At 38.8% G+C, this 15,138-nt stretch overlaps 1 protein-coding gene across 2 annotated transcripts in view; it reads right to left on the bottom strand.

Moving 5' to 3' along the window:
- The window catches only part of LOC137944524 (uncharacterized), a 49,729-nt gene that overhangs the window by 22,413 nt on the left and 12,178 nt on the right, over positions 1 to 15,138 (bottom strand). For both annotated transcript variants that reach the window (XM_068790210.1, XM_068790211.1), the window contains exons 12-13: positions 3,381 to 3,540; positions 3,166 to 3,306 (exon numbers count right to left, since the gene is read on the bottom strand). In XM_068790210.1, the coding sequence (XP_068646311.1) occupies positions 3,166 to 3,306; positions 3,381 to 3,540 (301 nt within the window). The remainder of the gene's footprint in view (positions 1 to 3,165; positions 3,307 to 3,380; positions 3,541 to 15,138) is intronic.

The following is a 15,138-nucleotide window of genomic DNA, read 5'->3' as shown; positions in this document are numbered from 1 at the left end:
TTCATTGCTAAAGGATTCACTCAGACTTTCAGGGTAGATGTATTTGAGACTTTTTCTCCGATTGCCCGCTTATCCTCTATTCATATACCGATCTTTGTTGTAGTAAATATAGGCTAGTCTCTGTCCCAACTAGATATCAAGAATGTTTTCTTGTATGATGAGCTTGAAGAAGAGGTATACATGGAGCAACCTTTGGGGTATGTTACTCAGGGGAAGATGCATAAAGTATGGAGTCTCAAGAAAGCCCTTTATGACTTAAAACAGAGTCCTCGGGCATGGTTTGAAAATTTTAGTCGTGGTTATATCCATGGGATATTTCCGAAGCCACTGTGTTTATTCCTTGTTTATAATGAAGAGATCATCTAGGATTATTGTCTAACTAGTATATATATGATTTTATCTTATCAGGGTGTGATAGTTCAGGCATTGAAGAAGTCAAATCAAATTTAGCGAATCATTTTCAAACTAAGGATCTAGGTCAACTAAAATATTTTTTGGGTATTGAAGTTGCAAGAAGCAAAGAGAGAAAGTATATAACTGACATACTCAAAGTGTATGGCCTTTTGGGAGCTAAACCAATTGACACACATATGGATGTAGGACAATGTATGTCAGAATTTAAAGATAAAACAATGTATCGGACATTAGTAGGCAAGCTCATATATGTTACACTTTTTTTTTTTTTTATGAAGATGTAATTTTATTAAAAAAGGAAGAGAAAAACAAAACTACAAAAGCGGAGGGCGCAAATCCTTAACAACGAGAGATTGCAGGAAAGCTCCCTCCTTGGCAAGCACATCTGCTGCCGAATTAGCAGATCTCGGAATGTGAGACCAAATACAAGAAAAGGAAGAAACAATATCCAAGATCTCCTGGAATACATCCCAATGCCTCCATGGGGGAAAAGAATTGCGCTGGCACCAACCAATCACCACCTTGGAATCTCCTTCGATGTGAATGGGCCCACTACATTTGACTTTGAACACCCGCAATCCATTAAGAAGGCCATGTAATTCCGCTGACATTGAGTCGGATATGCCTAAAGGACCAGCATAGGAAAAGCATTGATTCTCAGTTGAGTCTGAAATGACACTGCCAAATCCCGCTATCCCGGGATTTCCAAGAGAAGATCCATCAAAGTTTAGTTTTAGGTAGCCAGTTTACGGAGGGGTCCATTCCTGCATAGCTGGGATTTTAGCTCCGATGTGCATCCTCGCCAAATTGCTCCAGTTGTGTCGAATGTCAGTGCCTTTGAAAGAGGAGAAGGGTTTTTTTGTGAATAACCAGGTTGATATCTGCCCTATCACTCTATCAATAATTCTATCCGCAGATTCGCTTTTAGCATCAAACTGCCTTCTATTCCGTTCATTCCAAAGCCCCCAAGGAATGAAGCTAGCACAAGCTGAGATAATCAATTTACCAAGGCCAGGAAGGGAATATCCCAAGATCGACTTGCAAAAGCTAATCAGGTCGACAGCAATACAAAATTGAATCTCCAATTTGCTTAAAATAGAGGTCCACACAGTCCATGAGAACTGGCACTAAAGAAGAGTATGACTGGTAGATTCATCTTCATTGTGGCAGAAAGGGCAAAGTGGGTCTATAGATGGGTGACCTCTTCTTCTGAGCACATCAGCCATGAGAATTTTACTTTGACAGGCACTCCACATGAAAAATTTTACCTTAGGGGGCACATAGGTTCCAGACGAAGTTGATATCATGCTCCCTTTGCGTCGGATCCCAACCGTTGATGTATCCATATGCTGAAGCAACTGAGAATTTCCCACTTTTGTCAGGCCACCAAATGAGCTTGTCTTCGTTGGAAGGCCAAATTCTGACATGATTCAAAGAATCTAAGAGGCTGCTGGCTTCCATGGCCTCCATGTCAGTTAAACCCTTAGGGGGTGTAGGTTCACATTCCCTCCCTCAAAAGCATCCGCAACTGTAATTTCCTTGTGAGTGGAGAGAAGGAAAAGAGTGCTGAAAGAGTTCCATAAAGGTGCCTGACCTGTCCACCAGTCATCCCAGAATTTAAGAGATCTTCCATTACCCACAAAAAATCTACAGGCTGATGAGAAGTTTTGAAGAAGCAAAAAAATAGATCTTCCATTACCCATATATGTTACACTTACTAGACCAGATATCTCATTTGCAGTCGGTTCACAGAACATCTACATAAGATTCACCTAGAGGTTGCACAAAGAATCATAAGATACCTGAAAAGAGCACTAGGGAAAGATCTTCTCTTTAGACCCAATGACCACTTGAGGATTGAAGCTTTTTCTAATGCTGATTATGCAAATTCCAAGCTTGACAGAAAATCAACCACCGGGTATTGTGTATTTCTGGGAGAAAACTTAATCAGTTGGAAGAGTAAGAAACAAAATGTTATTGCTCGATCTAGTGCAGAAGCATAATATAGAGCAATGGCCCACATTGTAAGTGAATTAATATGGGTGAGATCTGTTACCTAGGAGTTAGGTTTCTATCAGAGGAATTTATGACCATGTACTGTGATAACCAGGTAGCAATCTTCATTGATCTGGTGTTTCATGACAGAACAAAGTACAAAGAGGTAGAATGTCATTTCATTCGTAATATGGTGCTAAAGGAGGTGACAACCCCATCTACATTGTACAACAAATATTTCTGAAGGCTAGGTATAATGTAATTTGCCTATCAAAAAGAGTAAATTTACAAGAGACATTTTGTTCCAATTTGTTGTACTTTTACTTATTGTTCTCTCATTTCCCTTTCAATCACACAAGCTTAGCAAACATAATCGCTACACAAATAGGTAAATACAAACAAGAATTTGGGAGAATCATATTATTTGGTGCCAAATTTTGGGAAACGTTCTTGAAAATTTAAGATCATTTTTTATCACATCTAGAAGATTGCTAGTTGTATTTCTATGTATTGGTGTCAAGTTTTTGGATCAGCCAATGGTTAGCTGATAATTTTGCTAAAGCAGGTGCCTCTCTCAACAGCTCATTCCCTTCCCCCTCTCCCTATGTTTTTTCGTTCTCAAGAAAATCTTATCAGCATCCAAAAAAATAGAAACAAGAAGATCGTGGTGATAAGGAAGAAGATTGTGAATGAATAAGTGCAAGGAAAGATAGTAGCAAACATACATGAGCAACTAAGAAGGATGCCAATTCTCACCTCTACAACAGATTGCGTATTAAGTGCAATTAGATCATAAATCAAGTATCTTCTCTCCAACTTCTGAGTATTAGGTAGGGTGTCAATTACCATCTCACCATCAAGAAGTGTTAAGTGATGAGTCCTCTCACTGATACCCCCCTGACAGAAATACATCTGAAGAATCAGCATTCAATGGGATAAAGACTGAACAATGTTTTGGCTAAGATTCCCACCTCTGGATTTTTTACTGGAAAGCGCATTTGAACCCTTCGAAAACAAAAACCTCTATCAATCAAGTAACAACCATGACAAGTGATAAGCATCATGTAACGCGTGCCATCAGCTTTCCATGTAGCATAATAGTAACGCTGCCTCAGTAGCTGCAAATTGTCCCTGCAGTATACATGGTTAATGATCAAATGGAAGAAGAAAAGAACAAATGGAAACAAAATTTTGAGTATGGAAAAGGAAATTGAACAGCAGATTCAGCAAAAAATATCAATTTTTAAATGAGAAAAAACCAATTTGATAGATGCAAATTTGCTAACTGAAAATAAATAAATCCCAGATCCTAAATTCCAACTTCTTTAGGGCACGTATACTCCTTAAGATCATCAAATGCATAACAATGCTCCTACTTATCTGACTCATTGTATTTCTAGAGGCAATAATCCTACAGAAGTTAATGTCAGGAAAAATCCTATAGTCATTAGCTGGGAAAAGGCCCCCCTAACTTCAACTAGTCATTTTATGATGGCAACTTTAACCATATTCATCTACTTATCTTGTGTCGGCAGCTTCAACATGTCTACCATCCTCTTCTACTCCACTAGTTTCTTGTCATGTGATCTCTAGGGTGAGGATGCTGTCTTAGCCCCTTCCTCTGTATCTACCATTCATCTAAGTAAAGTGCTCCACTGTTGCATAAAAGGAAAAAAGAAAAAGGCCCATCCAGAAACATAAATGATGTTTCTTGCTTCAACTCATTTTTTTTTTAAGATAAATTTTATTAAGAAGAGAGAATGCAACTGCCTCCCCAACAGGAAGGGGTGAAGGCAAGAACAAACAAAATAAAGATTACAACGTTACATGACCACAAGCACTAAACAAAATAGGCAAACAGTACAGCATTTTTTTTTTCTTTTTTTGAAACGATGATAATGTTATTACAAAGAAGCAAACAGTACAACTGAAAACAAAATCAACAATGATCAATCAATTCCGGCAGAAGGGATCCCACTCTCAGGAGACTACCAGCCAAGTGTGAAGCCAAGCGATAGATAAGTGATGCACCAGGTCAAAAACTTCCCTCTTTAGAGGCAGCAGCCTCCATGGTTGACTTCCCTCTTTTGGAAAGAATGATTGCTCTCTAGCAGTACAGATGCCATTTAGTAGAGCATGAGTATCAGCAGTAAGAGAGTCAGCAATGTCAAGTGGACAGTGGTTACAAGAATTTAATGAACAAGTCCATGTGTCTGGAAATAGCTTTTATGTAAACCTTATTCTTTGTGCAACAAGCGAAATATTTAATAATAAAATACCAACAAAAATATGGACCTAACTCTAACTTAGCATCACGGATCTGCTTACTCAACCTTTACACTTATATTTTATATCTTTCCTCTTCTTCCATTCACTTCCTCTATCTGTCTACACTAATCCCACTACCTCCTGGCACCATGGCTACCTCTTCCATCCTCGTGGTGATGACTAGTTGGTAACCTCTATCCCTCCCTTGTAGAAGACAACACAGTAACCCTTCTCCTCTTCTTCCTTTTTAACCTGGCTTGCCGTAGCAAACTTTCTTTTCAAAAAAAAATTAGTGACAAAACAAAACTAAAACACCTACACTATGCCAACAGCTTTTTTATTTGGAGATCTTACTCAGTAAGTGTAGAATGCGGTGGGAGTAAAAGGCCTTCCCAGCATGCTGGATTCTGCACTTTCAAGGATCTTCCCTAGCAAATCTTATCTTACATTCTACCCTTAGGTATGCAAGCTGCTAAAGTGCAGAATCAAATGTCCCATTGCATGCACTCAAGCTTTTCTTAAGTCATCTAATCCACCAGTGGCACAGGTACTCAGCAGTATAGTTCTAGCAGCCAAACAATTCTGCACTCTCACTTCGGTGACGAACATTTTGAGGAGATAAAAAGTCATTTGGCCATTATTTTTCACCCAAAAAAAGTCATTTAACCTTAGCACACTCCAAGGAAGCCAATCACTAGACTAACTCCTTAGCTAGAAGTGAAGTTTTATTAGGAAAGATACTTGTATGCAATAACCCAATTTTCCACCTTGCTCATCCGTGTTATGAGTGTTTCGACTACATGCTGCCCTTGTAATGTGCACACAAATCAAACTTAATGTGCACACCTAGGTCTCGCACTTCATGCATCAGCCCCAAAGTCGACATAGAAGTGGCACCATACTACACTATTGCAATAATAGGCTTCACATTATACTTGTCAGTTTCACACTATGGCAAAAGTTTCATAGTAGTAGCAGCACACTGCAATAGAAGTTTTCATGCTGTAGTTGTATGTTTCACCTTGCAATAGCAAGTTTCACACTGCAACAGCATCACGCAATGGTTTCAAGTAGCAGGTTTTGCATTACAGTAGAGTGTCATACTAACTTGTAAAGTTCATGCTGCAGTTAAGGGTTTTGCACACTCTGCAGTAGTACCACACTAGAATAGCAGGGTTCTCACTGCAGTCACAGATCTCACACTGCAATCATGGATGTAACACTAAGGTAGCAACACTCAGCAATAGCAAGTTTCACATTACAGTTACACATATTTCTCCCTGATTCGTGTCACCAAATTTTACCTGCAAAGAGCATTGCATATGGTCTGAAACAATTTTCAGTTCCCTGTTAATGCCCTCCTACTTAAGTGGATTTGGAACCTTAATGCCAACCATAGAAATTTGTGAAGAAATATGGTGTGCCACTATTTTCAGATTCCTGGGCATTGGTGGAGAGAGGGAGGCACTCCTCGCCGTCTTTCCCCTGTTTGGAAATCCGTTTATAAACTGCTCCCAACCTTCAAGGCCGCAACCTCTTTCTACCCAGGAAATGGGAAGACTTTTATTCTGGACCGACGAGTGGTGCGATCCCCGCCCCCTCTCTGAGGAATACTCGGGGTTGTATAGAATTGCTATGGACCTTTCATGCTCGGTAGCCGAATCTTGAAGTAATTTTTCTTGGAGTCTTCTCTTCCGCCGGAGCTTGAATGATGATGAAGTACGGTCTCTTGCGTCATCGGTATGGTTTCCAATTGGCTCCACACCAGGAAGGAATTTGCTCCTCAGGCCAGTGTCTCCTTTTGATGGAATTGGTGTATTCTGGCTCACATGGCGAGCCCTCAGAGGACTCTGATCATGACTGAGTGGGAGCCTCCCCCCAGTAATTGCATTAAGTTGAACTACGACATTAGTGCTTCGGGATGCCCAGATCCGGATGGCACAAGGGGGGGAGTTGTTTTCGTGAATCAATGTGGAGAGACCATCTTCTCCTATGCTGGGTATGGGCATTGCAGATTCTACCACTGCGGAAGTGTATGCTCTTCATCTGGGGTTGAAGATTTTCAAAGACAGGTTTCAAGGGAAGTTGTTAATTGAGGGAGACTCTAAAGTGGTCATAAGCTGGTGCTCTAATTCAGCCTCTCCCCCCGTGGCGGCATTGGCCAATTACTTCATCTATTGAAGATATTGTATCTTCTATTTCTTGTACTTGGAATCATATTCCTAGGTTAGACAATTTTGAAGCTGATAGGCTAGCTAAATTTGGAACCTCCCAGCAATCTATCATTGTTTGTTATGGTTCCCCCTCCTTGTTATCTTGCTTTTTTTAGCCTTTTAATATAACTCAACATTTTTTAAATTAAATTTTGATACTATAAGATTTTACAGGTTACTACAAAATCACTAAAATTACCAAGCAATTTTATAATTTCCTTTATTTTCTATTAATTTTATTTATACTTCATGATTTTACTGAAATACATGTGATTAAGGGAGAAAATAGAAGAGGAAAAAGAGTTCTGGAAGATGGGCAGCTTTGCTGCCTTGGTTTCTGAGCCAAAAAGGCCCTTCCAGCTTCTTTATAATCAGGGTTTAAGTGAAAATTACAAAAGGACAAAAATGCCCCTCAATACTCAAAATTACATATCTCCTAAAATACATGTCTAAATTGAATGAAAATTTAACTAGAGATAAAATAAGACATTCTCTATCTAATAGCCATACTATAAGAGAAAAATGTAATGTGAAAATTATATGCAATGACCAAAATACCCCTGAACTTGTATTTTAATACTCCCCCTCAAGCTGGAGAGTAGATAGCAAACAATCCCAGCTTGTCACTAACTGATACATATTCACGTCTCCCCAAAGGCTTGGTAAATATATCTCCCAATTGGTCTGAAGACTTTACATAAGGAGTTACCACCTTTCACTGCATAACTGCATCTCTAATGAAGTGGCAATCAACCTCTATATGTTTCGTTCTCTCATGGAATACAGGGTTGCTGGCAATAAAAATGGTTGCCTTGTTATCACAATTCATAACCATAGGGTCAGATAACGTCAAACCAAACTCAAGAAGCACAAACTTAATCCACATAAGTTCACTAACTGTATGAGTCATTGCTCGATACTCGGCCTCTACACTGGACCTGTCCACAACTGTCTATTTCTTACTTTTCCAGCTTACCAGCTTGCCTCCAACAAAACAACAGTAGCCTGATGTAGAACGTCTATCCATCTTGCACCCAGCATAATCAGCATCAAAATACCCAAGTACATCAATTTTACCGTTCTTAGTATACATAAGACCTTTTCTAGGTGCACACTTCAAGTACTTCAAAATCCTCTGAGCAGCTTCTAAATGGACTTTTTGAGGATTTTCCATGAACTAGCTCACAACTCCCACAACAAATGAGATATCCGGCCTAGTAACTGTAGCATAGATCAGTTTACCTACTAACCGTCGGTATTGAGTTTTATTCTTGAGTGTAGGACCATGGATGTCATGTAGATTATGATTAACTTCCATGGGGGTGTCTATGGATTTAGCACCTAATAAACCATACTCTTGTAACAGATCCAATATATATTTTCTCTGAGAAAAAACAATATCTCGCTTGCTACGAGCGACTTCAATGCCAAGGAAGTACTTGAGAGAGCCCAAATCCTTTGTCTGTAAATGTGTGGCCGGATATAGTTTAACTTCTATAATACCATCAAGATCATCACCAAATAACAAATGTCATCTACATAGACAACCAAAACTACCATACCAGTCTTCCTTTTAAGTAGGAACATAGAATGGTAATGGCTCCTATAGAACCCAAATTGTAGTACCACATCACTAAACTTTTCAAACCAGGCCTGTGGACTCTATTTAAGTCCATAATTAGTCTTCTGCAGCTTACACACCTTTCTCGTCTCCCTCTGAGCATTTCTAGTGTTGTTTATCACTAGTTTCCTTCTATCACTTTTATGGTATTTCAAGATAGGGGTAGGTGTCTTGGTGCCATTGGTTGGGACTACCCATTATGTTGGCCAAGTTAATTCTCTCGGATCGAGTTCTTTGACCGTTAAGTTTTCTGAATATCCAATATTTTTGGATAATTCTGTTATTTTCTTTAAATCTTTTACTGGAACCTTTCCAGCATTGATTCCTCTAGCTACTACGCATACTAGTATGCGCATAATTCTTCTTCCTGGTTGAATACTATTTTTCGACCAATTATCTGTGTAGATTTTTAATGACAACGTATCCTGGATATGTTTGTCATCTAGATCTATTTGAAGGTTGGGCCAGGTAGTAAATGATATAGGGCCTAAACCTAAGTTTGCTCTTACTCCTCCTAGTAGAGTTTTTCAAAATTGTTTCTCACCGAATTATCAACTATGGCTGTGATAAAGGGTAAATTTTGATTAATTCGTATTAGGGGATCTAAACCTATACGAACTAGTCCATATTGGACATATTTGAATCTCTTTAGCTTTGCTAAGTCAGATTCTGAAAAGAGTCTGTAACAGATAGGGGTGGCTTCGAACCGAGCCGGCTCGCGAGCGGCTCGGTGTGATTCGGTATCCCTGGATCTCAAGCCGAGTTCAAGATCCGGGATTGGCTCGTTTAAATTAACAAGTCGAGCTCGACTGAATCCATTGTTCGGCTCGACGGCTCGTGAGCCGGATCGTTAACGAGCTGAGTCGGGATCAAGAGCGGGAGCGAGAGCGAGGGGAGGGGGAATTCTTCCTCCCCTCGTCACCGTCGAGCCCCTCCCATCGGCTATTGTTGCCGCCTCTATCGCCGTCGACAGCTGCTTGTCGGCCGCCTCTGTGGCCGTCCATTCAATTTCTTTCTACCCTCGCCTTCGCCTCTGTTTCTGTCGCCGCCGCTTCCATCACCGTTGCTTCCGTCGCCACTGCCTCCCTCGTAGCCGTCATCCTCGACAACAGGTACCTAAGTTCAAGGGAGAAATAATTTTGTGTTTGACATTTTATTTGATTAAAAATTTATCGATAAGTATAGTAATATATTATATTAATTATTAATTTTTATTTATTCCCCTAGAAGAGGCAATAAGAGGTCTATTTAATTTTCCTAAGAAAAGTTTAAAATATTTCTTGTAATTTTCTAATAAGTCACTAATAGTAATAGGATTTTATTTAAAGGTTTTTTTGGAAATATGTATCATAGGAAAAATATTTCTAGTTTTTCATAGAATATAAATTTTCAACCAGTGGCACTAAGGAACCATAGTAAATTTATGGCCATATTCAAAAATTACAAAACAAGCTAGACAACATTTGGAGTAAAAAAAATTAATATTGGTGCGTTTTAATCCATTATTGAAATCCAATCCTGAACCTCCCCTATAATTCATTTTTTAAAATGTATGCATAATTTTATATATAATTTATTTGAATATATTTTATATAGAGTATTAAATGTAGGTTAAACTCGGAACTCGGCTAGAGATCAAGCTCAAACTCGATTAAAATTATTAGGCTCGAGTTCGATTACAATTTTAGGTTCGAGGCTAGAGTCGGCTCGAGTTCGAAATATTTAAATCAAGCTCAACTTGAACAATGTTCGAACTCCTGGATTCGATGCCACCCTTATGCCCAATTTTTAGTAGAGGTCATTCCCAATTTTATGTAAAATGTATGCATAATTTTATATACAATTTATCTGACATGCATTTTTTGAAAAGTTTTAAATGTATGTTGGAGCACGAACTCGAGACATGTATTTTTGAAAAGTTTTAAATGAATGTTGAAGCTCGAGCTCGGCTCGAACTCAGTTAAAATTATTAGGCTCGAACTCAATAACAATTTTAGGCTCGAGTTGAGCCGTTCGAAATATTTAAATCAAGCTCGGCTCAGCTCGATGCCACCCCTAGACTAACAGAAGGTACCTGAATCAGTATCTTGTATTTCTACAAACAGTTCCTTTTGAAAGACAAAGGATTTCTTTTGGAATTCAATCCAATCTTTATTGTAGACTTTAGTTATCCTAGGGATATTGATTTCCACTTTTGTCCATCCTGCATAAGATTAGGATGTTCTTCGTATTCTCTGCTAGTTTCATGATGTACATGAATAATATTGGGGAGAGACGTACATTCAATTCTTATTGGTTCATTCATTGTAGGAATTTTAGTTGAGACAGTCTCTTCTAATTTTTGGAACAATATTTGTAAGAGTCGTTCCAATTGGTATACTGTGATCATTGGGGAAGTATGTTTGATAACTAATTCCCTAATTTCATCTATATCTGTGAGATTGCAGATTTCGGTCAAAATGTGTGACTTATCTACATTCTGGAGATTTTTAACTTCGGCTATTTTGAGAATAACCGCTTGTAGTTCTTTTTTACTAGGTTTTGTTTTTAAAACCTTCGCTTTTACCTCTCTGATAGGTTCTAATATCGAAGAGTTTTCAAATTGTTTTTCTACATAAATTTGTAGATCATTTAGAATATTTACCATGGGTTGGATAAATGTTTCTTTTAATTCTTCAAGATGATTTATGAGTTCTTTTTGAAGAATTTCAACAATTTGTTTTATATCGCTTTCTATACCCAGACATAGGAAAGCAACATATTCAGTAGAGTAGTTTTCACAACAACTTTTCATAAAGAAGCTATGATGAATATCTCCTAATAAAGAAGCTTCTCCCAGTGGAACTGGGAAGGATGAATCGATTAAAGAAGAGACATCTTTCCCGATTTTGGGTATCCAGGTCAGGTTGAGATTGTGTGTGTGTTTATGTAGTCATTCTTGGTGACTCAAATAGGAATGTCCAAGGATGTAGTCAAGTTGGAGGTTTTCAGCAAGCCAGGTGGCGATTTCAGGGGTCTCAATCATAGTACCTTCAATAGTGGCAATATGGAATAGGGAACTTCCCTCAATCAAGAGGTCGGTAAGCAGAGAAATGGTGAGCTCGTTGTGGTCAGGTTCAATATCAAAGTGGTTTTAGAAGTTGGAAGGTAACTCAGAGGAGAGGTTTTCCAAATTGTTCAACAAATGGCAAAGAGGGAAAATGCACTACATCGATCTGTATAGTCTGCTTTTTTGGAATTGGCAGTGGGGTAACGTTGTGGAGCTTATCAGTGAAGACTTGCCATCCAAACCTCACGCTGATGTGAGCCATGATCATCCCTTCTCTACATTGGGTGATTTTGCATTCATTGGTAACATTGTACTAGAAGGTAGAAAAGTATAAGAAGAGTCTCTCAGTCCAACGCTTTTTGAGCTTTTTGGTGCAATCTCTCAATAATTATCACAATAGTATCCCTTCCCTTTAAACTTACAAATCCCCATGAATGAGTAAAAATATCACCTGAATCAGCCATTTTGATCCCTGAAAAGTCTCAAAAATAGCACACAAGTCAATGTGCACAGGTGTTGTGGGCCCCACCTTGAAAGGAAAAATTAGGCTTTCGAGAAATTGGAAGACCCAACTCACTCTAACACACAATTCTTGTTGTTGTAGGTGATCCTCTAGTAAAAATCACAAATTTCACCCTATTCCGGACTGACATCACCTAACCCTATGATGATACAGGCAGTCCAGCCCAGTAACAGGCTGTTCGACAAAGAAAAAAGAGAGAATTCAAATAAAGAACTCTCTTTTAATGTATAATTCCAGGATTAAGAACTAAGTACACAAATCAGGGCTGATGCAGGCAAACCAAGAGATGACAAAGGCCAGAGGACACAGTGCTGGGCTGGCACAGTCCAAAAAAGTGATCTTTATCACTCAGCAATCAGTCATAGGCCAGCACGAATTTCAGAACCACTCAGCAGACATTAGAAGCCATCAACCCTAGGGTTATGGCAGGATAGGAAAGAAAAAATTCATATTTTTAAGAACCAGCCAAGGTAGATTTTGGGAAATCCACTTTCTTAAAGTCGCAGGCTTTGAAGAAAGGTGTGGAGAGAGCTAGAAGACTTTAACCAGGACCTACTGCTCTGATGCCATGAAAAATAATGGACTGTAAGGTTTTGGAGAAGGAGAGAGAGAGAAAAGGAGAAAAAAATCAGAGTTCTGGATGTCTCTGTGTGGAGGTGACCCCAGGGCTTTGATAGAGTCCTGAAAGATATTACAAAAATAACCCTAGTCACTTAAAAGCACTTAAGCCCTTATATCTCCTAACATACTTGATCAAATTACATAAAAATTGAACTAGAGATAAAAATAAACACATAGAATAAGATAGTGTAGCTGTTGGACCTTGTAGGAAGTGTAAAATGATGAAATTGCCCTTTAGAAGATTTTCTAACAGTTCTGCTTTTTTTTTCTTTTGAAAAGGTGATGATTGTATTGCAAACAAAAAGGGAACAAAAATTACATCAAGGGAGACCTCCCCTTAAAACAAGAGATTGCAGGGAGGAACCCAATTTTGCACAAGAGTCAGCAATAGATGGTTCTGGTTTCTTTGACATCTAGGATATTGTTGTAGCTGAATCTTCTTCTATTTCCATGGGTAAGGATAAATTCCTGTATAACACTTTTAAGGAGGGCCCTCATTTCAGCCTCCACCACCTTATATACCATAGCAGCCCTGAGAAGTCAACGACAGAACTATTTGCAATCTCAAAAAACACCGCATACACCTACAGGTCCAGAATTGCCAAAAGAACTGTCAGCAAAGTTAGTTTTGACTACCATAAGCAGTCCAACCAAGGGGTGAGGAGCGTGTTATAGCTTCTTAAATTGATTATGGTCTTCCAATGCTAACGGGTTAGAGAGCTAGGAAGAGGGAGCATCTTCTTTAGCGTACTTTCCCAAAGGAGAATGAAGCACTGGGTGGCTTCAATTTCATTTCTTAATTAAGGCCCTTAACATTGCTGTTATGAAACCACAATGAACGGAATGGAACAAAGTACAAGACAATTATTTCAAGCAAAGTCAAAGACAACACCATGGCCCCACCGGTTGGCCCAGTGGGAGCCCTTGTAACAACCTTCCAAAGTAAGATTATGGCAACAGACCCTGGGAGGAGTCTCCACTCAGACATGATCATTACACTAGCATAAAATAAGGAAACAGCAGATCACCAATTGCGTAAGGTAACAGCTACAGGCAAGTGATTATGCTTGGGGAAGTTGCTGCCCAGCAAGCATATGATAGATTATCTTCTTCAACACCAAGCCTATTGAGCTGGCACTTACAAAAAAAAAAAGGTTTTGAGCTTCTTTCTTTCTATATTTTCTAGCTAGAATGAGTACTGTGATTTTGGCCCACCAATTGCTCAAGGAGATTGTGAGGAGAAGAGGAAGCACAAATTAATGCCAAGTTTGTAAAAGGTTCCACAAATTTCCACCCCAGCCTCCCCAGAACCTAAAAAGTGAAGCTAGCAGAGGAGGAGATGAGATATAATCTCATGCAAGCCCTGCCACTAGCAAGTTTTGTTGTCAATAGTTTCCCTCTTTTGATGAGCTAGTTAGGAAGGCTCACTAAACATCAAAGAAATTGAATTTTCTTGCAATGCGCTAAGATGCTCCATGGGAGTACCACTGCAAGGCAAGTTATCAGATCAAGACCAAGCAGTACATTGTCCTAGGAGGAGAACAAATGAGACCCAAGGAACTTTTTCACCACATTTATATCACCATCGTTCATTTCTCTAACATAAATGTAATAAAAAAAAGCAAACTGCAAATTTCAGAAGCTTTAGTATCCGTACTACCACAACTCAATTTCTTTTTTTCTTTTTTTTTTTTGTGGGGGGGGATTGTTCACTGTACACACAAACAGAACCAATACACCTGGTGAGACTTGAACTCAAAAGCTCAAAGTAGATCCCTGCCCATGTGGCCATTATGTCAGTCTTGCATCTTTAAATTCATTGATCTCTAGCTAAAAAGTTATTTTCTACTTAGTTTAGTTCCTAGGAATAAGAAGTGAGTTGATAGAGTGTGCTCCATTACAAATTAATGACTTAAAAGTCTCGAAATTAATTGATAGTGTGTGCTCCATAACAAATTAATGACTTAAAAGTCTCGACAATACCTGGTGAGACTTGGACTCAAAAGCTCATAGTAGATCTCCGACCATGTGGCCATTGTGTCAGTCTTGCATCTTTCAAGTCATTGATCTCTAGATAGAAAGTTCTTTTCTACTTAACTTAGTTCCTAGGAATTAGAAGTTAGTTGATAAGAGTGTGCTCAGTTACAAATCAGTATCTAAATTAGGTTTTTTATCTTCAGAAAGTCAAAGTCTTATTCACTCTAGAAATCCTATTTATTCTATGTTCATGAGTGCTATTAGACTCCTTTCTGTAATGAAACTGTTTCTTGAAAATGGATTTGCTATTTAGAAAATTTGCTGGTTGGTCGTGGGAAGACCAGTTAAAATATTCCCCATTTCTACCTTTCTTTTACTTTTCCTTCTTCTGAACTGTTAGTTCATCAAAACCACTGCTAACACAAGACAATTATTAAATGCAGGCAATGAGGTAATA

The sequence above is a fragment of the Aristolochia californica genome, unplaced genomic scaffold, assembly GCF_029961685.1.
Source record: "Aristolochia californica isolate CCGP_79_NKW_82.1479 unplaced genomic scaffold, dmAriCali1.0.hap1 SCAF_11, whole genome shotgun sequence".
NCBI classification, from domain to species: Eukaryota; Viridiplantae; Streptophyta; class Magnoliopsida; order Piperales; family Aristolochiaceae; genus Aristolochia; species Aristolochia californica.
The sequence above is the reverse complement of the archived record's forward strand: the minus strand, read 5'-3'. Positions and strand labels throughout refer to the sequence as shown.